General features: G+C 30.1%; 1 protein-coding gene across 1 annotated transcript; it reads right to left on the bottom strand.

Annotated features, from left to right (window-relative positions):
• Nucleotides 1-850: 850 nt before the first annotated feature.
• BDBG_17818 (uncharacterized protein) lies at nt 851-1,487 on the bottom strand (the record flags this gene model as incomplete). The annotated part of the gene is made up of 3 exons (XM_031725457.1): nt 851-1,003; nt 1,230-1,275; nt 1,393-1,487. 3 exons carry the CDS (start codon nt 1,485-1,487, stop codon nt 851-853), a joined length of 294 nt encoding a protein of 97 aa, XP_031580914.1.
• Nucleotides 1,488-24,757: the final 23,270 nt, after the last annotated feature.

The following is a 24,757-nucleotide window of genomic DNA, read 5'->3' as shown; positions in this document are numbered from 1 at the left end:
TGTGTTGAGTTTTTCATAAATTTCATGGCCTGGAATCAGATGTGAAGAATGAAGTGATTATTTATTATAATTGAAAGAGAGCATTCTGTGTTGAATTGTAAATAATATAGACTTTGTGATTCACAGTGATTTCTTGAAGAGTTTGTGAATCTTCAATAGAAGTAAAAGAAGTGAAAGAAGTGAATTTAGAAGATATGATAATAATTTGAGAAAGATAATAATTTATTTTCAATAACTGATCACTGATGTGTGTAAGAAGAATTAATATAAGAGAAAATAATCTTGTTTCTTAGCTTAGTTATAATTTTAGTACTAACTCAGATTAGATATCATTGATGTATAAAAGTAAATAAACAATCTTGATTAATCTCTATCATATTTCTTGAAATATATTAATATTGTGAAAGAGAGTGTTATTAAATTATGTTATCAGATGATATCATTAAAAATATATTAATATTATAAATATCAATGTTGAAAAAATGTTGATACTTATACATTATAGTGATTTGTGAATCATGATAGTTAAATATATATATATATATATATATTATTCCTGACTTGATTACAACTTGTACAATAATTTTTAAAAACTCAAAATTAATTTTAATTATTAATAATTATGAACTTATAACTAACTAATATAAAAAGAAAAAAACTTTTTCTACTCATCATCTTTCTGCTCTTTCTCATTCTTCTTATCATTCTTCATAATTCACTTCTTATTCTTCTTCTTCTTCTTCTTCTTCTTATCTGAGATGATAATCATCTCAAAATCTCTCTTCACTGCCTTCTCAGAAGAGGGTTTTCACTGCTTCTCTTCAGCCAGGTCAATCTGTGTCTCAAAATCTCACATTTTCTGGTCTGCTGTCTCAGGTTCCACCTCAGTGACAAGCAGATTGACATGCTCAGAGAGCAGGGCTGCCTTCTCAATGTTCTGAATCATGAAGCGCATTTGAGACCTGAACAAGGCCTCAATCCCCTTCTCCTCTGCCAGCTCCTGCTAATCAATTAGAGAACAGAAGTATTATCAAAAATTGTTATCTCTCAATAAATAAAAAACTTATCAGTTTTGACTTCTTTATCTCTCACTTTAACACTCTCTCAATCTTCTTCTGCTGCTGCTTATTTGCAGTAACACTCTTCTCATCTCTCTCTCTCTTCATCTTAGTCTTAAATCATTCTCAGAACTTCTTCTGATCTCACTGCTGCTGCATGAGACTCTTCACTATCTTCTTCTTCAATCTCTCACAGACAGTGTCATTCATATTATTCCTATACTTAGTTCAGTCTAAATCTATCAGAAGTGTTACTTAAAATTGTTATCATTCTACTTTCTTACAGAGCCTCTTCAAGGCATTATAATGTGTCTTACAATCTGTCTTCTCTCACTTGAATGCCTTCTTCTTCTCTCTCTTCAATCTGTGATGGTGCTCACGCGCCTTGGTGATCCGCAGGATCACAGAATATTTGAAGAAGAATGACATGATTGGTTTCAGTGAGTGTTGAAAAAAGGTGAAGACAGAAGAGACGGCCAGAAATGATATAATGATGATGATGATGATGATGATGATGATGGTAATGATGATAGTAATAGTGATGATAGTGATGATGATGATAATAATAATGATAATAATGAAAGAGAGAGTGCATTGAAATATATTACTGACTTATCAAATATAAAGAGACTTAAAGAAAATATTAACAGCTTTCAGTAATGTACAGAAACAGCTACAGTGTTGTATAGTAACATCATCTTCATTCAATGCATGCACTGTTGATATTCTTTGTATACAGTTATCATATAATCTGTATCAGAGATACATGCAGAAAACAGATCTTTGTTACTAGAATAAATGATTGCAGCAATTCTCTGTTTTCATATTATAAAGATAAGTTATTCTCATTTCTTTCTTCTCTCTTTTCTCTTCTTCAATCAATCACTAATTTCAAGCTGATATGAAAACTATTAAAACACTCTCAGAAATTCTCAAATTGAAGAGTATAGACTAATTAAATTTCAAATGCAGAAGAAACTAAATTATCTTCTACAGATTCAATTACTCATTCCCTCTTAAATAAAACAGCAGTCATGTCCCCTTTCCCTCCCAATCAAATGAAACATGGCCCGCGAAAAGCGAGTACCACACCAGATCATAATGGCCAACACAGCCCCAGCACGCAGGGCTGCATATGCACAGCACATGCTGGACTGAGAGACTGTGTGAGTTGCAAACCAGCAGCAGCATCTCAGAGAGAGCTGTGTGGTGTGGAAAAGCTGCAACTCTCAGCCACATGTGCAGAGAGTGAATCACTGCAGTAAGTACATATGCATTGAAGTAATGCTTTTTAATAACACTCAGTCTCTGATATGATGAAAATAGAGTCTCTCTGTGAGATCTATTTTTACCAGAAGTCAGGGAATCTTATATTTCTCAAGATCATCTTCACAGACCTTGTCTGTGAAATCAATGAGAGAAATCATTGATTCCAGCATTCTGTCCTTGATGCTATTCAAGTGACAGCAGAGTTCACCCTGATCACACTTTTTAAGTGTATATTTTCTAATTATTCACATTTATATAGATATATACTGATTATTTATTAGATGATATTAAGACAATGACTCATTGCAGCTGTGTTACCCTCACTGTGAGAGATACATGATTGATAATGAACATTGTGAAGGCTCTGAGTAGAAATACTGTGGCTCTGTGACCTTGATTTTTTTTTGTTTTTGTTTTTTGTTTTTTTCTTTTTCTTTTCTTTTTTTTTTTTTTGTTGTGATTTTTTCTTGTTGTTTTGTTTTTTGTTTTTTTATTATTTTTTGTATTTTATATTTTTTTTTTAATTAAAATGATATTAATTATGATCTGTGTTCAGAAAAGTAATGATATTTAATAATACTCTCTATTGAATTTTCAACAAATGAGTACTATATTATGATATTATGTAAGTGAGAAATGATTTCATAGTCTCATTTGATGCCATTTTCAATAATGAGATCAGAATGAAAATGTGACTAAGAATTCAAACATATTCTTTATCTGAGACTAGATTTTTATTTGAAAAGTGAATCTGAGACCTTTAATATCTGAAATAATGTGATTTGAAATCAATGTGATGAACACAAATCATGACCAGGAGTAATGCTTTTAGACAACATGACAACTGTAAAGTTTGGTCCTGGTCCCAGACACGGTCACACGGTCAGTCTAATTATTAGTGTATAAAACTGTAACAACAGAGGTAATAATTACTGAATGAACACTCACTGACCTTAGAATTGTACACATAATTACAACACACATAAGGCTTCTCAGAAAGGGAGAGAGGGACATGAGAGAATGCAGAAAGCAGAATACAGCATGTGAACAGCTCATTCTCATGGTGATATCTCAGACAAGATGTACAAGTCTCACATTCATAAGTGTAAAAGAGTATAACATTCATGTTCTTGTTTCTGAAAATACAGATATCTTTCACCTGCATCATGAAGTCAGATAATAGATATCAGAGAATAGACTGATACAGATCTATCATCTCAAAGAAATTCACTAGAACAGATATACTCATAATATTAAATTTAATAATTGTGAAAAGTTTCTTGATATCTGTGAAAATCACAACTTTATATATAATAAAACTTATAATAATTTCTTCTAAGAACAGAAAAATCAGTGTCAGAAGAAAAGAATGAAAAAGAAAAAGACTTATAATCTTAATACTGTTGAGAAAGAAGATAATTCTCTGATATAAATGAATAATTATTTTATTATAAATATTTAAAATGAATGTAATAATTGATATCTGTGACTGAGCTTCAGACAGTTATGTTATATACAGTCTTTGTATAATAAATTATTTTAAAAGTTGATAAGAAGAGCAGAAGTATACACACTGAGAAATATAATTCATTAAGTCTACACAATATCTTCTTGAAACAGAGAGAGCTGATAATAAAAGAAGAGACAGTAGAAGCAGAGAGAGCAGAAGTAGCAAAAGTAAGAATTATAACAACAGAGATAGCAGAAGCAGGAGAATCAGACACAGAAGCAGATGTAAGAGATTAAGAAGAAGTAACAGAGAAAGAAATAAAGAGAGTAGAAGAGAGATACAGAAGATCTGATTATACATAGTATAGATAATTTCTTTATTATCACATTCTTCATGTTTTCAATCAATAATTCAACATTGAGACATTCACTATTATTAGCAGATATAGATCTGTCAACATGTGAAGATTCTATATAAATTAAAATAAAATATCAGTATCTGTGATTATGTAAAACACAATCAGATGCCTGCTAGAAAAAGAAGATTGAGAGTGTATAAGAAGATGAAGAAGATGTGTTATTCATAGTAGTACATTCTGATAATTGTTAGAGAATAAACAGATTCTGGTCACATTTCATAACATATTACACTCACTGCTAACAAACTGCTCAGTATGAGCACTATGATGACACTTGTTGTGAAAACAGAGAGTCATTGTCAGAAAAGTGTATAATATGATAGATGAACAGATAGAAAGTGTTGAATAGAAAAAGAGATAGAAATCTGAAATAAGATAATAATATTCAATGATGATGATGATGAAGAAGATGATTGAAGAATGAAAAAAGTGAATGAATGAGTGATGTAATATAGTGAAAGTTTCTTTATAAGAGTGTACACAGAATGCTAGTCAAATCAGAGATAGACTATACTATTACAAATGCTAGTGACACACTAATCTGTATGAAGCTAGAGTGTATGTCATGATCACATGAGCGTGACTGAATCTGGTGAGAGAGAATATGGTTCAGAAGAACATACAACTGCTGAATAATAACACAGCTGTTTCTGAACACACTTTTGAACACACTTATGAATGTAAAGAGGCCCTAACGGCCAGTAATTAATTTAGATAACGTATATAAAAAGCGGGCGTATGCCTGTAATTGTACGCTGGCTCAAGCAACCTTTGAATCACATCTACACTGAATGAATTATGATATACAACAGCTCAAACTGATGAACTTCTCTAAGCACTCACTAAAGCAGTAGATCAAGAAGGACTCTGATGTCCCTCAGAACTACATATAAGAATCAATATCTCAGAATATTCAATCAATGAAAATAATGCTCTATAATTTCATAAATGACACTTAGTTTCTCACGCTGAACCCTTACACATCTGAATAATGTAAGAGATGCATTATGCATATATAACTAATTATTCAGACTGTGAACAACTGTATAGAATAATCTTCTAAGAGTTCTACTGATCTGAGATATTAAACAGTATCAGACACTTCATCTGAAACTGCAACTACTGTTCTTCTATTATCTCATGAAAGAATTATAGAAATGATTTACTGAAATTACTTAATATCTCTGATAGAATCTAGTGAGATATAGTAATTAACTTTGCTGTTAATCTATCTAAGAGTAAGAGTTGTAAGAACATTCTGATTATCATTGACTGATTAAGTAAAGATGTAATATTGAAATCTTGTAATAAGATAAATACTGAATAAGTTATCAAAACCTTCTTACAGAGTTCATTCTATCAGATGCATAAGTTGTTACAATCTATTATATCAGACTGAGACTGTTAATTTATAAGTACTGTCTGAACAAGAATCTGTCAAGTTCTTAAGATTATATACTATTTATTAACTGTCTATCACTCTGAGACTGATAATACGTCAGAATAGATAATTCAGACTGTAAAGAATTATCTTTATAAGTTCTGTAATCATGTATAAGATAATTGATATAATCTTCTTCTACACACAGAGATTGCTATCAACAGTTGAGATACTATTTCAATAGATATAAGCCTGTTCTTTCTTACACACAGTTATCACATGAAAGTATTAAATCTTCTGAAAATTACATATTTTATATCAAATCTCTGCAGTTCAATTCAGATCACTGATAATATAGTAATAAAGCTTCAAGATATCTGTGAATGAGCAGAGATCTTCATGACAACTGTGAAACAAGATTAAGAGAATTAAATCAATGTTCACTGAGATTTCACTGAGTAATATAAGATAGAAGACTTAGTGTGATTAAATCTTAAGAATATACAGATCACACATTCATCTCATACACTGAATTACTATTATATCAAGTATAAAGTGATGAAAGTTCTAGATAGTCATAACTATCATCTTGATATATTATCAGAAATTCATGATATCTTTCACATAAGCTTGCTTCACTGTGCTGTCACTGACTCATTCTCTTCTTAACTGACTTTCAACTGGCAGCTGCCAGGGATTATAGAAGAAGATAATGAGCTTAAGTGAGAGATCAAAGATATTCTCAATGAGAGATCTCACAGCTACAGCGGATAATATCTTGTGAAATGAGTCAGTTATAATTAGCTGATCTGAACTCTGAGTTCTGCACTATTTAAGACTGCAGCCCTTGATCAATAAGAACTACACATAATCAGAAAAGAAGGAGGCTAATGTAGCAGGCTGTGCCTGATCAATTATATAAATCATTTCATTACACTTTACAGATTATGTGTACACTCTGATTCTCAGCCATTCTTGATCACTGATTCTCAGCTGTCACTTCAATGCTCAGTCATTCTTGATCGCTGATTCTCAGCTATTATAAATATGTATAGATTCTTTCACTCTGAAACTCCATTATATACATCATCACATATGTGTATAAATATTCACTTTAATCACTGATTCTCACACTTTCTCTTTCTTTTCCTTCTTTAACATTTTTCTCTTTGTTGTATCAGTTCTATTTATTATCCTGATCTATTCAGTGTAGGCCTCTTATAATTACTTCTATACTCACATTTAAGAGTTCTCTCATATTGTTATTAGACATGTTGTTTATTAAATGTGTGATAGCTATGAAATCTGAAGAAGTGTAATTATATAAATATCTTATATATCTGAGTGTCAGAACTCTCAGATCTTTCACTGACATTCTCTTATAAAATCTTATTATGAGATCAGAGTGACTGATGAGCAAGCTTCTATCTGAGAACTCATTGTCTACTTAACTGTTTAATTGTTTTCTATTTCTTATATGTTGTTACATATTCAGATATCTTCTCAATGAATAATTATTTCTAATAAGAAGATAATGAATATTTTTCAAGTGTAAGAGATCTACACCGAATAGAATGATATGATATTTATAGGTCTTATATAACAAAGTGAAAAATATTAAAGAAGAAAAAGAAAGAGAAAGTATGAAAATCAGTGTTTGAACTGAATATTTATACATGTATGTGATGATGTACATGATGGAGCTTCAGGGCGGAAGAATTTATACATGTTCATAGCAGCCGAGGATTGGTGATTGAGAATGGCCGAGAATCAGAGCATAGCGGCCGAGGATCAGCGATCGAGAACGAAGTGATAGAAATCTATGAAGTGTAATGAAATAGTATATATAATTAATCAGACGCAGCCCGCCACATTATTATATTAATAAGTTATTTAATAGAGTGAGCGATTCTGAGTCTTAAGCTGAACTCTGAAGTAATAGGTATATTACTTATATTAAGATAACTCTGCTTTTTGTAAATATGTAAAAAAAAAAAAAGTCAGATTTTTTATAATAAAGAATATACTTTTTTAAACATTTATAAATCTACTGATCAGTAAATTTAGAGAAAATGAACTATATCTAGTAAAAAGTAAAAGTCTTTCTAAAAAAGATGAACTATTCTTGTCAAAAATATTAATACAATGTTTTAAAAAGAAAAACATACTGTTCAGACTATAATCTATGAAATAGTTGAAGATTGTATTAATAGATCTATCTACAAGAGAAACTCAAGCCTCTCAGGTTTCTAATAAATACAGAGGTGTACAAATTACTTTAATAAAATCGCTCTATGTTTCTGAGCTGAGAAGTTATTATTGCATGTATCTAATTGTCACTTCTTTGCATTTTGCTATGTTCTTATAAGGGGCCTACGCCGAATAGATCAGTATGATATTTATAAGTCTTATATAACAAAGTGAAAAATGTTAAAGAAGAAAAAGAAAGAGAAAGTACAAGATTTAGCAATTGAAGTGAATATTTATATGTGTATGTGATGATGTACATAGTGAAGCTTCAGAGCAGAAGAATTTACATGCATTCATAGTAGCTAAGAATTGATGATTGAGAATGGCTGAGAATCAGAGTATATATGTTCAAGAATGAATGATCAGAATATACATGTTTATAATAACTGAGAATCAGTGATTGAGAATGAGGCAGTAGAAATCTATGAAGTGTAACGGAATAGTCTATATAATTGATCAGATGCAGCTCATCATATTAGTCTCTCTCTTTCAGAAGTAGTTCTCATCAGTCAAGAGCTGCTGTTTCAGATAACACAGAACTCAGAGTTCAGATCAGTTGATCATAGCTGACTCATTTTATAAGATATTATCAGCTGCAGCTATGAGGTCTCTTATCAAGAATATTCTTGATCTTTCATTCAAGTTCATTATCTTCTTCTACAATTCCTGGTGACACTCAGTTGAAAGTTAGTTCAGAGGAAAATGAGTTAGTGATGATATAACAGAGCAAGCTCATATAAAACACATCATGAATCTCTGATGAAATATCAAGACAATAGTTATAACTGTTTAGAATCTCTGTCACTGTGTATTTCATATAATAATAATTCAATGTACAGAATAAGTGTGTGATCTGTATATTCTTAAGATTCAATTATATAAGATCTTCTATTCTATACTACTCTGCAGAATGTTGTGAAATATTGACTTGATCTTCTTGATTTTATTTAGCACTTGTTATGAAGACTTCTACTCAGTTGTAAGTGTATCAGAGCTTTATTTCTATATTATCAGTGATCTGAATTGAACTGCAGAGGTTCAGTGTGAACTGTGTGATCTTTAGAAGATCTAACATCTTCAAATAGTAACTGTGTGTAAGAAAGAACAGGCTTATATCTGTTAAAACAGTATCTCAATCATTGATAGTAATCTCTATATATAGAAGAAGATTATATAAATCATTCTATGAATAATTACAGAACTTATAAAGATAGTTCTTTACAGTCTGAATTATTTATTCTAATATATTATCAGTCTCAGAGTGATAGACAGTTGATAAATAATATATAATCTTGAGAACTTGACAGATTCTTATTCAGAGAGCACTCATGAATTAATAGTCTCAGTTTAATATAATAGATCTCAGTAACTCATGCATTCAATAGAATGAACTCTGTAAGAAGACTTTGATAACTTGTTCAGTATTTATCTTATTACAAGATTTCAATATTACATCTTTATTTAATCAGTCAACAATAATTAGAATATTCTTATAACTCTTACTCTTAGATAGATTAATAGTGAAGTCAATTACTACATCTCATCAGATTCTATTAGAGATATTAAGTGATTTCAGTAGATCTTTTCTACAGTTCTTTTATAAGATAATAGAAGAACAGTAGTTACAGTTTCAGATAAAGCATCTGATACTGTTTAATATCTCAGACTAGTAGAACTCTCAGAAGATTATTCTATACTGTTATTCATAGTTTGAATAATCAGTTATACACAAATCATGCATCTCTTGCATTATTCAGGTGTGTATCAGTTCAGAGTAAGAGACTTAGCATTATTCACAGAATTATAGAGTATTATTATAATTGATTGAACATTCTGAGATATTGATTCTTATACATAGTTCTGAGGAAAATCAGACTGCTTCTTAATATACTGCTTTAGTAAGTGCTTAAAGAAGTTCTTCAGTTTGAACTGTTATATATTATAATTCATTTAGTATAGATCTGAAGAGTGTTCTGATCAGCAAAGTGTATATAGCATTATACGTAATCTTATTATAATTAACTAATATCTTCAGATTTAATGTGATTCAATAATTGCTTAAGTCAGCATATGATTACAGACGTACGCCGGCTTCTTATATACAGTACACTAAATTAATTGATGGCCGCTATAGCCTCTTTACATTTGTAAGCAAGTTTGAAAGTGACTGTGTTATTATTCAGCAGTTGTATATTCTTTCAAATCACATTCTCTTTCATCAGATTCAGTCACACTCATGTGACTATAATATATACTCTAGCTTCATGCAGATTAGTGTGTCACTAGTGTTTATAATTATATAATCTATTTCTGATTCAGCTAGTGTTCTGTATATACTCTCACAAAGAAACTTTCTCTATATTGTATCACTTATTCACTAATATTTCTCATTCTTCAATTATCTTCTTCATTATTATTATCATTGAATATTATTATGTTCTTTAAGATTTCTGTCTCTTCTTCTGTTTAACATCTTCAATCAGTTTATCTATTACATTGTATGTGTTTCTGATAATGATCTCTTATTCTTATAACAAGGATCATTGTAGTGCTCATACTGAGTAGTTTATTAGCAGTAAGTATAATGTATTGTGAAATGTGATCAGAACTTGTTTATCATCTAATAATTATCAGAATATACTATTATGAATATCATATCTTCTTTATCTTTCTATACACTCTTAACCTTGTTTTCTCAGTGAGTATCTGATCATGTTTCTTGATTATATTTTCTGATTATGTTTTATGTGAATACAGATGCTAATATATTTTGTTTTAATTCATGTACAATCTTCATGTGTTGACAGATTCATGTCTGCTAATAATCATGACCTCAATGTTGAATTATCAGTTGAGAACTCGAAGAATGTAATAATAAGGAAATTACCTGTGTCATGTGTGACTGAGTCTTCTATGTTCTTTCCTGCTTTCTCTGTTTCTTTCTCTGTCACTTTCTCTCATTCTTCTACACTTGTCTCTGTGTCTTATTCTCTTACTTTCTCTACCCCGGCTTCTGCTACTCTCACTACTGCTACTTCTGTTCTCACTATCTCTGTCATTACTTTCACTGTTATTATCAGCTCCCTCTGTTTCAAGAAGATGTTGTATAGACTTGATAAATCATGTTTCTCAGCATATACACTCTCATCTTTCTTGTCAATCTCTAGAATAATTTATTGTATGAAGATAGTATATAACATAACTATCTGAAGCTCAGTTGTAAATACTGATTATTATATTTATTTTAAGTATTCATGATGAAACAATTATTCATTTATACTAAAGAATCACCTCTCTTCTCAACAGTGTTAAGATTGTAAGTCTTTCTTTTTTCATCTTCTCTTTCAATACTAATTTTTCTAGAAGAAATTATTATGAGTTTTATTGTACATAAAGTTATAATGTTCATGAACACTAAGAAACTTTTTATAACTGTAAAGTTCAACATTATGAGAATATTCACTCTGATGAATTTCTTCAGAATAATAGATCTGTATCAGTCTATTCTTTGATATCTGTCATCTATCTTTGTAATGCAGATAAAAGATATCTGTGTTTTTAAAAATGAGAATGCAGATGTTGTACTCTTTTACACCTGCAGATGTGAGACTTGTACATCTTGTCTGAGATGTTATTATGAGAATGAGCTGTTTGTGTATTATGTTCTTCTCTCTGCATTTCTCTGTGTCTTTCTCTCTTTTTCTGAGGAGCCTTGTATGTGTTGTAATTGTGTGTACAATTCTAAGGCCAGCAGGTGTTTGTTCAGTAATTTTTATCTCTGTTTTTATAATTTCATATGCTAACAATAGTTCTTAGTTACTCTGGCATCAGAGGTCATTGTAATTGAAGATGACAATACTGCTAAGACTACTCTCTTTCAAGCCTCTCTCAGTGCTTTCTCTCTCTTCTCTGTAGAAAAGGTTGTACATATATCAGATTATAAGTGTTCAGCTCTGAGTAACTCTCACTGTCACTCATTCAGTTCTGTGTCTTCTTCTTCTGTTTCTTTCATCTTCACTCTCTCTGCTCTGACTTCTGATTCTGCAGGTCTCATGCTCTTCTTCAATTTTTCTATACATATGTATACACATTTCTATATTGACATTTCAGTCAATCTTGCAATAAATGATATTAAGGTTGTATGCAGAGTAATAGAGAACTCAGAGACATGTATGATATTGTTATAAAAGCAGCTTGCAGCTCTTGAATCTCTTGCAGATCTTGAGTTTTGAGATTTTCTTTGTTTTTGACATTTTTATTTTCAGGTGGTGTGGTGTTGGAAATAGATTAAATATATAATATATGAGAATGAATGAAGTGTGTATAATAACATTTTATCTTTTACAGCTTATCTTTACAGTTGATGATTAATTCATTATCTCTTCTCTTTTCTTACACTTTTTTCTTTATTTGTCAGTTACTACTCTTATAAAATCTCTATATAGTACAGCATTTGATGACTAGATTCAGCAGCTTTCATCTTTTATAATTCTGTCTTATATATTATACTGTCTCTCTTCAACTGCTCAGACTACTACAGTGAACAGCTTATTAAAACTAATCTTATCTCATCTCTGAGTGTTCTCAGAGATTGAGATGACTTAGTTTCATATATCTGTGAATGTTTCAGATGCTTCATTCTCTGTTATCTCTGTAATTGAACTGATATAAATAGTTGAATTTAACTCTGAATTTCTTTTTCTTCTGTAATCTGACTCATGTGTAAGTCTGCTACTTTGAGACTGCTTTTTACTATGTTACATCTGCTATCTGCAGTGCATTATTATTCAATCAGCTACAGTCTTATCACTTATTAAAGTGTGATATTCATCTGATTTCTTCATTTCTTTTCATTCTTTTCTTATAATTGTGAAAAGATCAGAATAAGTGAGATTATCTGATTTATAAGTATCTATGATTTCTCTTACTTTGTGAGACTTTTTAATTGTAAGTCTCTTCTTTTTCAACACTGATAATAGTGCTGTGAATAATTATAATTCACTCAGGTTTTACATTTTTATCTTCATAAAATATGAGTCATTTATCAAGTTGTGTAAGACTCATTTCTCTGATTGCTTCAATGTGTATGTTCTTAGAGAATGTGAGTTGAGTATTTTATAGAGCGTAAATTATCTAGATTGAAACTTCTCAGAACTCTCATTATATACAAGAACTCATATTTTCATCTTAAGACTCACTTTCTTAACTAGTGAGTCTTGTATTCTTTTTGATTGAATCTCAGAACTCTCATTATATACAAGAACTCATATTTTCATCTTAAGACTCACTTTCTTAACTAGTGAGTCTTGTATTCTTTTTGATTGAATTGCTTAGTTCAGGAATAACTTATTAGCTTTTATATGTATGTAGCTGATCTCTTTCAATCTTGATTCTGTGTTCATGACTGCTGTGTCTGCAACTGTTGTTTCTACTGTGTCTGTGACTGCTGTATTCACAACTGTTGTTTCTACTGCATCTGTGACTGTTGCTCTCTCTCTCATCTTTTCTGAAGCATGCTCTGAAATGTGTGAATGCAATTTATACAACAGGTAGAATGATGAATGCTTGAAGACTACATACTGCTGAATTTGTGTGACTAATAGCATCTGACTGAGATATTTATTTCATAGTCATATAAACTTACTCACTAGATATTTTATTAGTATATTACTCAAGATTTCATTCAAGTGTTTCATCTTTCTGTTTATCTGTAAATGATATGATATTGTTCTATAATGTCTTATCTGTAACTGACTTATAAAATGTCTCACTGCTTCTTCTATGAGGTTTGCACTGTTATTAGTTAGAATCTCATATAGTATTTCATAGTTAATATAGATCTCATTATGTAGAAACTTCATTATCATCTTCTCTGTCATCTCTGAAACTGCTTTCACAACTGATCAGTCAGTAGTGTAGTCAATAGCAGTGATTATTCAACAATTTTCATTTGATATTCACAGTAGTATGTCTATAAGGTTCACTTCTTATTGTTTAAATGATTGTATTATATACTTCATCTGATATTATGCTTTTTTATGTTCTAATTCTTTCTTAGATTCTTTTATAACCTGGCAATTCAGGCACTTGTGAGTGTATATCTGAATGTTCTTAATCATGCTGGATCAGTATAATCTTTATTTAAGTATACTATGAGTTCAGAGCTTTCTAAGTGACTAAATTTCTTGTGCATATGAGTTAGTAAGTTGTGTTTAAATAAATGTTCTAGATAGAGAGCTTCTGTGTATTCTAGATTATGATAAAGCATAACATTATTTTTCAATTTTCTCAGCTTGAAGTTCAGAAGCATCTCTTCTATTACTTTTATAAAATACTTATCATCTGATATCTTATTATTCTTCAAGTAAGAGATTATTGTATTCACTTATTCTGATTTCTTGCATTCTCTTAGTATATTTAACAGGCACTTTTCTTGTGCCTGGTTCACAGAACTCTCATTTATAAAGTCAGATCTGCAGCTGATTGCATCAGATATCACAGTGTCTGATTTCTTTCAGTATTGAATATAAAGATTGTATACTTAGCACTCTGAGATTCAACATACTAAGCATTTGAAAGATTTCATTGTTAATTATAGATAGATAAGACTTTTATAATCTGTGATTACTGTTATTATATATCTATTGTTAATATATCTATTTCATAACATTAGTGTATGCTTGATTGCTAGTAATTTCTTTTCATACACTGAGTAATTGAGCTTAATACTCAATAGTTTTCTATTATCATATATTACTAAGTGCAGCTTGCTGTTCTTACTCATCTGTAGAAAAGTGTCTCTGATAGCTTATTCAAATGCATTTATATTAATGTAGAAAGGTTTATTGTGATCTGATTGAATAAGCACTGAGAATATTATCACACATTCTCTCAGTGTGAGAAAAGCCTTCTTACACACAGTATTTCAGATAATTGAATGAAACTTCTTCTTCTGCAGATTAGCATTCATTTCTCTTAAGAGATCTGAGAGTGATACAGCTATTTATGTGAAATCTTTGATGAATCTGCAGTAATATGAGATCAACTTAAGAAACTGTTATACATGATATATATTTCTTAACTATAGTCAATTCACTATGACATTCAATTTCTTCAGAATGAAGTATATACAGTCATCACTTACTACATGTTCTATGAACTTCAACTCTTTCATTTTAAACACATATTTTATTAGTTTGATATAGAGCTTAGACTCTGTTAAAGTTATAAACACTTCATTGAGATGCTTCAGATATTCATCATATGAGTTTGAGAAGACTAGAATATTATTTAGATATATGAGACATGAGATTTCATTCTGTTTATAAAGAATTATATTCATTATTATTTGAAAGATCACAGATACATTTATCAGACTGAATAATATTATCAGAAATTTAAACTTTTCTCATTGTGTATTAAACACAGTTCACAGTACTGACAGTTTGTCTACACAGATCTATTAGTATTCTGAGAGAAGATCAATCTTCAATAGATATCAGATATTTTCAACTGTATTCAACTGTTTTTAAATATATAGCAGTGAATATTTATTCTTGATTATAAGCTTATTAAGTACTCAATAATTGATACACATCTGTCACTTCTCATCTGTCTTTTTCATGAATAGAACTGAGAAGCCTCATATACTTGATGAGAGTTTTATAAGATCATGTTCTAAAAGCTCTGTGATCTGACACTTCTGTTCTTTAAGATGTATTTGTAACAGAGAATACACATTCTGATTGACTGATTTCATATTCTCTGTGTCAATCTCATGTACAAATTCTTGCTTCAGCAGTAATTCTGATGAAAGATCTATTCAGAAGATCTTTTCATACTTTTTCAGAAGTTTCTTGATACATCTGTTCTCTCATATATTCTTTATCTTGATTTTCTTCACTTTCAGATTCTGTATAACATATAGAATGCTTTCAGATGAGATCTTGTAAATTGTTCTCTTTACTTATTGATATGTAAGCAGATTTAACTCTTCTATATCAGAGACATGAAATGTTCTTCTCATATTAGTTAATAGAATTGTATGAACTGTTTTCTTTCTATCAGTTAATTATATATGATATGTATGTCATTGAATCTGCAGATTGAATCTTTGAAACTAATCAAGTTTAAGAATAAGATCATATTTCATATTCTGCAGCTCTTGCACTCAAATATAGCAAGATTATTCTCTGAAGTACAAGGAAACTCATACTCTTGTGAGTGATATTAAATATCAGTTATCAGATAATTTTATATATTGAGAATTCTTCACTCAGCAGACCTCTTTCAGTCTTTGAATTACATAATTATTAATATATTGTATAGAAGCTTCTATATTTACTAATACTTTTACAGTCATCTCTTGATTCTTATTCAAGTGCTCTTTGTACATTAATAATTCAGATCTCAAGACATTGAGATGAGTATTTACTTCATTCTCATCTACATCTCAGTCAGAAGCCCGTGTTCTCTTGATATATACAGATTTCAGAGAGTCATCTAATATGAGTATCTCTTTCACTTTGAAGACCTTTCATAGAATATCAGTGAGTGTCTCTGAGCTTACTGATTCTGCTAGTTTTTTGACTTTTCTACTTCTTTTGACTGTGTACACTGTGTGCAATCTTTTATATCATGATTTTAATATCTGCACTTGAAGCAAGCTCAATGCTCATAATATCAATATTTTCACTCAGAGAATCTCTTTTTCAGAGAATTCAGTGCCTTAGTGATAGTATTCAGATTTAGATTTATTATATTCAGATGTGTCACTTGTGTTATAGAACTCTGATTATCTGTTCTCTGTTAAAGAATACTTATTTGCAGTATTTTCTATTGCAATTGACTCACTTGTTTCTGTACAATGAGAATATTATATGCTTTCTTCACTGTGTCTGATTATAAGATTAAGCATTTTCATTTCACTCTCAACTCAGATGTAGGATTATAAATGAAGATCTATAAATAGAAAATGATAAAAGCTCTTTATTCAACATAAGATAGTGTAAGCTGAAGTGTGTGAAGTATAATGTAAGGTTATTCACTTATCTACACTCAGTGAAGTGTTTATAATACTTATCTTATATATTCACTTTCTCAAAGTTGTGCAAGATTCATTTAAAAAACTTATTTCATGTTTATAAAAATGAATATTATTCTGAGTCTGTAAGATTCATATTTTTACCAGTCATTTATATTAACTTCACTTTTCTGTGTAGAAATATAGCAGATTTTAACACTTGTTGAAATTCTGTTAACTATCTGTCTGTAAGCTTATGTTTAATCTGATAATATAATTATATCTGACTTAGTCAGCTGATTACAGCATCATTTTTTCAGTTATTATTAAAGCTTGATGATATCAGCAGATCTTGTAGCTTGATGTATTTCATAGTTGAATTCTCATTCTGCACAGCAGTCTTTGATAATATGTATACTTCTGAAGAGATTGTGAATGATTGTAATAAGATCTTCAGATTCAGTGTGATTAGCTGTCTATATAAACATTTAATCTTCTGCTACAGGTCTATGATCTGATTTTCTCTATTCTTATTAATAATGATTATTGTGTCAGTAAAGCTCTTCATAGTGAATGCTTAATCTGTAGTGAATATCAATTACTGTTTAACTTCTGCTTCAGTCTGTAACTATGTATACAAGGCTTCAATCTGATTTAGAATTCTTGTATGTATATGAAGCTTCAATTTCAGTTCAGCAGTCTCACCTGCTTTTCTTACTATGTTGAGTAAACTCTCTGAGAGATTCTGCATATCTTCTGATTCAGATAGCAGAGAAGAGTGTTATTCATATTAACTAGAGAAAGTGTTCATTTCAGTGATTTCTTATTAATCATATAATATCTATTGTTATATTATTATATTGTTATATTATAATATGACTTCTAATTTCCTATTATCATTGCATGATTCTGATGATAATCATCTTTCTTTTTATTCTTCTTTTAAGTAGAGAGTGAACTTCTTTGAATCTGGTTCACTGCTCTCATTCTCTTTCTCAAATCTCATTTATTCATATATATGATATTCATCTGAGTTTGAAGTTTTCTCTCAACAAGTGAAGCAGTATCAATTAGATGCTCTTTCACTCATCACTCTTTGTATGCTATCTTTTAAGATGTTAGAACCACACTGATATGATAACTATAAATCACTTCTTAAACAGAATTATCATGCTCTGAAGAAGTCTGCACTTCTTATCAGTTTTTAGACATGCTATCAGATGTGATTTAAAGATTGCTTGAGTCAGTGTATAATTACAGGCGTATGCTGACTTCTTATATACAGTATACTAAATTAATTGATGGCTACTATGACCTCTTTACATTCATAAGCAAGTTCGGAAGCGGCCGCGTTATTATCCGGCGGTCGTACGTTCTTCCGAACCATATCAAGAGCTGATGTTCTTGATTCATTCAGCACATGTCTGTCACATCAGACAGCATAGCTTGTTCTCATTATAAGAGAGCATCTGTCATCGAGTTCTGACTGCTGAAGCAGTAGTGTATTATAAAATGAAAGCAGCTTAGAAACTCAGACTATTATATCTATTATTCAGTGAGTTTATAGATAGTTGTAAAGTACTTGAGATTGTTATGATCTGTGATTATCTTAAATTCAGAGATACTTCAGAGTCCAGAGTCTCATTCTTCTAGATAGTATACACTTGTAAGAGGTTTCTTATTATAGATCTTATAATTGTATTCAGCAGAACTCAGTTTCTTAAATATAAAGATGCATGATTATAAGACATCTTTATCATTATATTGTAATACAGCTTCTTCTGTGATATAGTCAGAGAAATCAGCTTCAACAACTATCTTACAATCAGAATCAAATGTTATCAGCAGAGAGATATTAATAAATATCTTCTTTATCTATATAAATACAGCTTCAGTATTCACTGATCATTGAAATACTGAGTTCTTCTTAGTGAGTTCTGTAAGTGATCTCATAATATCTGAGAAGTTTTATATAAATTACTGCTAGAAGTTAGTGAATCTGATAAAGCTTTGTACATCTTTCACAGTGTATAGAGTCTCTCATTCAAGAATAGCAGAGCTCTTCTCAGAATTCATTCAGATTTCCTCATCAGCTTCTATGATAAAGCCTAGATATTTTATACTTTTAATCTCAAAATCATACTTATCTATGTCTATCAGTACTTCTGCTTTCTGTAGTTATTATGATATCTTTTATACATGTTCTTGATATTCTTTTCTGAACTCATCAGTAAAGATGAGAATGTTATCAAGATATGCAGATGTGAATTCATTCTGAAAATCTCAGAGTGCTTAGTTAATATACTTCTGAAATGTACTGTGAGTATTAGTTAGTTCAAAGAGTGTGACTACTCATTCAAAGAGATTATATCATGTTCAGAATGCTGTAAGTCACTCATCTTCTTCAGTGATGCGGCTCTTATGAAACACACTGATGATATCTAACTTTATAAATTATTAAGCTTGTTCAATGCAAGCTAGAGTTTCATTATTAAGAGATAAAGAATAACAGTTCTTCTTTATTAATCTGTTTAATTCTCAATAATTTACACAGAATCAGAGTTCTTCACCTGATTTCTTTGCAAAGAGAATAGAGACTGCAGTGAAAGAGTTGCTAATACATATGAATTCTTTATTCAACAGATCATTGAGTGTCTTTCAAAGAAGAAGAAGTTCATCTCAGAACATATTATAAAGAGAGTCTTATAATAAGTCAAAGTCTTTATTATCTTTTTTCTCTAACTTAAGACTGTGATTCACTTCTGAGTCTTATAAGAGAGGTATATTTATAATATTATCTTATTAAAAGACATCTAGATATTTATGATATTATTAAGAGAGTTTCATGTAAGAATCTGTTATTATAATACAGAATAACTTTTCTAGAGTCTTTTTAATATCAGTCAGACTGATGAAGTAGATTGTTATATAGTTCTACTATCAGTGATCTTTTCAGCAACTTCTTTTTCAGAGCATTTTATAGATGTTGACAGAGATCTGTGTCAGATTTATAGTCTTGTAAATATCATCTTCATAAAGTCTATCATTGTTAGAGAACATTAAGCTTCTGTTTCAAGTGTTTAATAAAATGCCTTGTTCAGATCGTCAGACAAGTTTTAATATAAGATTATAATCAAGATTATCAACTTTATATATATAGATGTTTTCATACTGATGTTCTTTAATATCTATGTTGAGTTTTATCATGTAACAGATGCAAACATCTTTTGAATCATTAAATTCTGCAAGAAGTTGGGGTTTTGATAAGAAAATACACTGAAGATTATAATATCTTATAACTGAAGATTTAATCATTGCATAGTAACATAGATCACTGTCTATCATGACTTTCATATTATACATGTTATTAATCACAGTAGATATAAGAATTATATTCATTGCTATTTTCTCTTTAAATTATTGTCATCTGATCTCTTCAAGCTTCTGTTTGTAAATTTGAACAGAAGCTAGTCTTTTTCCTGTTTTATTAAGATATTCTTATAGTTATCTTCTGAATCTTTCTTCACTGTAATGTGATTGATGTGAACAGATGCCGATTTATTCTTTGAGTGAGAAGATATATAGATTAATTGACAGTTAAAAGTGATATGTTCTGATCAGTTACAGTTGATGTATACTTCATATTAACATCAGTCAGTAACTTCTTCAGAAGTGATCTCAGAGACTCAGAAGTCTATTTAAACAGTAGAAGCTCTTACTTATACATAGATATTCAAATCTACTCAGTTTATAATATCTGTATTATTATTGTTATTCTTCAGCACAGATGTATAAGTGATTGAGATATAACATCTTCTATGACTGTTCTGTATACTCTTGAGCTTGATAAGACAGTCATTCAATATTCAGAGCTATGTGTAGAAGTCTTTATAAGTAAGATCTTCATTTATGCTTATAAGAGTCTGTAAGAGTTTGAAAGTCAATATCTTCTTGAGCATGCTAATCTTTATTCAATTCTCTCAAGATTGATCATCTGCTTCTAAGATCTAAGTGTTAAAGTCAGAAATAAATATTATAAGAGAAGTGTTTCTCTGTTAAATACTCTGTAATTAATCTAATACTTTTTATTTCACAGCAGTATCTTGAAATGAAATATTAAGATATTTAATAATATTATCAGATGTTTATAATACAGGTTCACATATCTTTCTTTATAAATAAAACTTCTGTTTCATGTAATTCTTCAACTGTTTACTAATATACTAATCTTGATTAGTTAATGAACTGATGATATCTTTATCTACACTTAGTTTTATAAGTATTTTCATTCTTCATGATAAGTAGAAAGTGAGATTAAAAGTATTAAAATATATAGAAGTATCTAAGTGTTCTTTTAGTACTTTTATATTCAATTCTATAGATACTGAAGTTGTATACATTCTCTATTAAGTTAATCATTGAATTTTCTTATATTAAAGTTGTTAAGTTACATGCATGTTAACTATCTATTACTATTATAATTTCAACATTACTCAGAGTCACTGTGATATCACTTCTATACTTATATTTAAAAGTTCTCTTATTGTGGCGGGCTGCGCCTGATCATTCATATAAACTATTCCGTTACACTTCACAGATTTCTACCACTCCGATCCTCAGCCCGATCGTCGGCCACTATGAACGCGTATAAACGCGTACGCTCTGATTCTCAGCCATTCTCAATTGCTGATTCTCAGCTGCTACAAACATGTATAAATTCTTCCACTCTGAAGCTTCATCATATATGTGTATAAATATTCACTTCAATTGTAAATTCTTGTACTCTACCTTTCTGTTCCTTCTTTAACATTTTTCTCTTTGTTATATAAGACCTATCAATATCATATTAATCTATTCAGTGTAGGTCTCTTACACTAGAAAAATATTCATTATCTTCTTATTAGAAATAATTATTCATATATCATCTTCTCATTAGAAGTGATTATTCATTGAGAGATATTCAAACACATAACAATGTGTAAGAAAGAGAATCATAGTTAAGCAGACACTGAGTTCTCAGATAGAAGCTTACTCATTAGTTACTCTGACTCTGTAACAAGATTTTACAAGAGAATATCAGTGAAAGATCTGAGAGTTCTGATACTTAGATATATAAGATATTCATACAATTACACTTCTTTAAATATCACATATCTGATAAATGATATAATCATGTCTAATAATAATATGAAAGAACTCTCAAGTGTGAGTATAGATATAATACCACAGTGACTCTGAGCAATGTTGAAACTATAGTAACAACAGATAGCTAATATACATATCACTCAACAGCTTCAATATGAGAAAATTTAACAATTAACTTATACAACTTCAACATCTACAAAAGTGCTGACGATCCAACCGCTTCATCACGAACTCGCTCGGTTTTTCGAATAAGAACCCGCCGATAGATCCATCGAATAGCCCTCGATCATACAAGCATTTTGACCCCATCGACGACCGCATACCCCGTGTGGTAGTGGAGTTATCCAGCCAAATGTGAACCAGACATTGTTTGAAGCTCCTGTGTGGGATTATCCCCTGTTCTCCCATATCACACCACAACCCCGAGCCAAATTGCCATACAAATTGTAAGGTGAAGAGACCTAGTCATATGCATCAATCTTCTCAATTTTGGAAGATCCCTGATCTGTGATTGTGAAGATATCTGAGAAGTGATCTCTGTCAAAACCCTGTTCATCTTTGATGTTTCAAAACATCAATGCTAAGTCTCATTCTTTTACCGCTCTTTTCAATCTGGCTCATCCTCAGTAGAAAAATACAAAAAGATATCTCAGCAATAATATCAAGCATATAATCAACAGACATTTCTGAAGTGTAATCTCTGTGAATACTCTGTCTGTCTTCAGTGTATCTAGACATCAACATCAAGTCTCACCCTCATATCACCTCTCTCAATCTGGCTCATTCTCAGCAGAATAATATAAAAAGATACCTTGACAATAGTATTAAGCACATAATTAAGGAACATATCTGAAGTGCATTCTTCATGAAAAACTCTCTCTGTCTTTATATCAAGTCTCATCCTTGTATCACACCTTCTGTTCTGGCTCATTCTCAGCAGAAAAGAGCAAAAAGATATCTTGACAACTGTATTTAATATATAATTGACAGATACAACAACTATAAAATCAGTATATCTTAAGATCTGACTGAGTCTTTGATCCCTGTACAGTGAGATATATTAAATCTAGTTTTAATATCTCAATATTTAATAGATTCTGTAAGAAATTGAGAACAGCAACACTAAATTTCTATTGAATTTGAGAATTAACTCTATATTGATATAATCATTGATAAAGTCTTCTATTTTAAGATATAAATAATCAGTGCCTCTACATCTCACTGATAATATTTATATTATTATATAGAAACAGACTTATATTCTCTATAATATCAAGACTCTGAAAAGAGAAAGTCTTGATAGAGAGTATATAGTAGTGTATATCTCAGCAGTTTCTATCTCATTCTTCTGCAGCAGTTAATGCAAAAAAAAAAGATCTTAGAAATAGTTTTTTACTTCTCTTGAAAAAGTAAGGTGTTTTTCTCTGCATTTTACATAATATTCTTACAAACAATTAAAAACAGAGCTGTTTTCTATCATAATTTCATATTCTTTTAAGTAAGAATTACTTTTTCAGTGACTGAAGAGCTTTCATTAATACTTAATTCTTTTTTACACTCTCTATTAACTGATTTGAGTTGCACACTTGTTATGTGGGAAGAATTAAATGATTTAGAAGAAAATTGATTTATTCTTTATCAGTTTTTCTCTTAAAAACTGTCATATTATCTGATTTATTATCAATTGATATCATACTTTTCCTCACTGTATCTTAAGAAAGAGATTATAAAGATTTTATTGATTTATCTTAAAAATCAATTCTAGTTTATTAGATTCTCTTCAAAAATCTAATCTAGTTACTGAACTAGTGTGAAAAAAATCAGGTGTTTTATACATAAAAGTCTTTTCTTCTTTTGAAACAGTCTGACCAACTTATCAATTGAACACAGACTTAGAAATCTCTTAATTGAAACAGTCTGATCAACTTTTCATTGAGTGAGAATAATGAGTTCAAAAATACACTCAGTTGATGTGAAAAAAGATGCTTTCTCAAATGCTATTTCTGAGATTGAAATTCTGAAGAGAAGAAAGAAAGAAGAAATAGAGAAACAACAAGTTCTTGAAATACAGAAACTTGAAAAGGCAAGCAAGATTCTTGAAAAGCAGTGTCTGAGTGAGATAAATGAAGAAGTTCTGTTAATTCTTCATACTCAGGCTAGACAACTACAGAAGATAATCAAGTTCAAACTTAGAATTTCAAACACAGTTCAAAAACCATTGACAATTCCTAGTATAATCACTGACTTCTCATCTTGCTCTTCTTTCTCTTTTTCTACTTCTTCTTCTTCTTTGCATTAGAAGAAAACATATGCTCAAGCAGCTGAATCTGCTGTCTCTGAACCTGTTATCTCAAAACCTGCTCAAAATCCTGAGAAAACTGAGAAGAATAATGCTCATACTTCTATTCATAGAAAAGTGAAGAAAAAAATGTAAAAGAAGAAAAACTTTCAAATCTTCAGAAATAGAAGACTTATTTACAAAGTCTCACATCAGAATACCTTACAAAGGAACAAGCTAAACTCAAATCTCATTTTCAGAATCAGAAATGAAATTAATCCGCAGTTCTTTTCTCAGTTAATAACTAATATTGAAGTTCACAAATCAGTTATAGCTTCAATTGAGTCATTCTTCTTTAAAAACTTCATCATTCTGACTACAATATCTGAATTCAGTGCAGAGTTTCTTATTCAGAATGAGAATCTCTGAAAATCAGCAGTAGAATCTTTGTTAAATGTAATAATTCTATCTGAGAGAGATGAAAAG

This window comes from Blastomyces gilchristii (genome assembly GCF_000003855.2).
Source record: "Blastomyces gilchristii SLH14081 genomic scaffold supercont1.26, whole genome shotgun sequence".
Classification (NCBI taxonomy): domain Eukaryota; kingdom Fungi; phylum Ascomycota; class Eurotiomycetes; order Onygenales; family Ajellomycetaceae; genus Blastomyces; species Blastomyces gilchristii.
The sequence above is the reverse complement of the archived record's forward strand: the minus strand, read 5'-3'. Positions and strand labels throughout refer to the sequence as shown.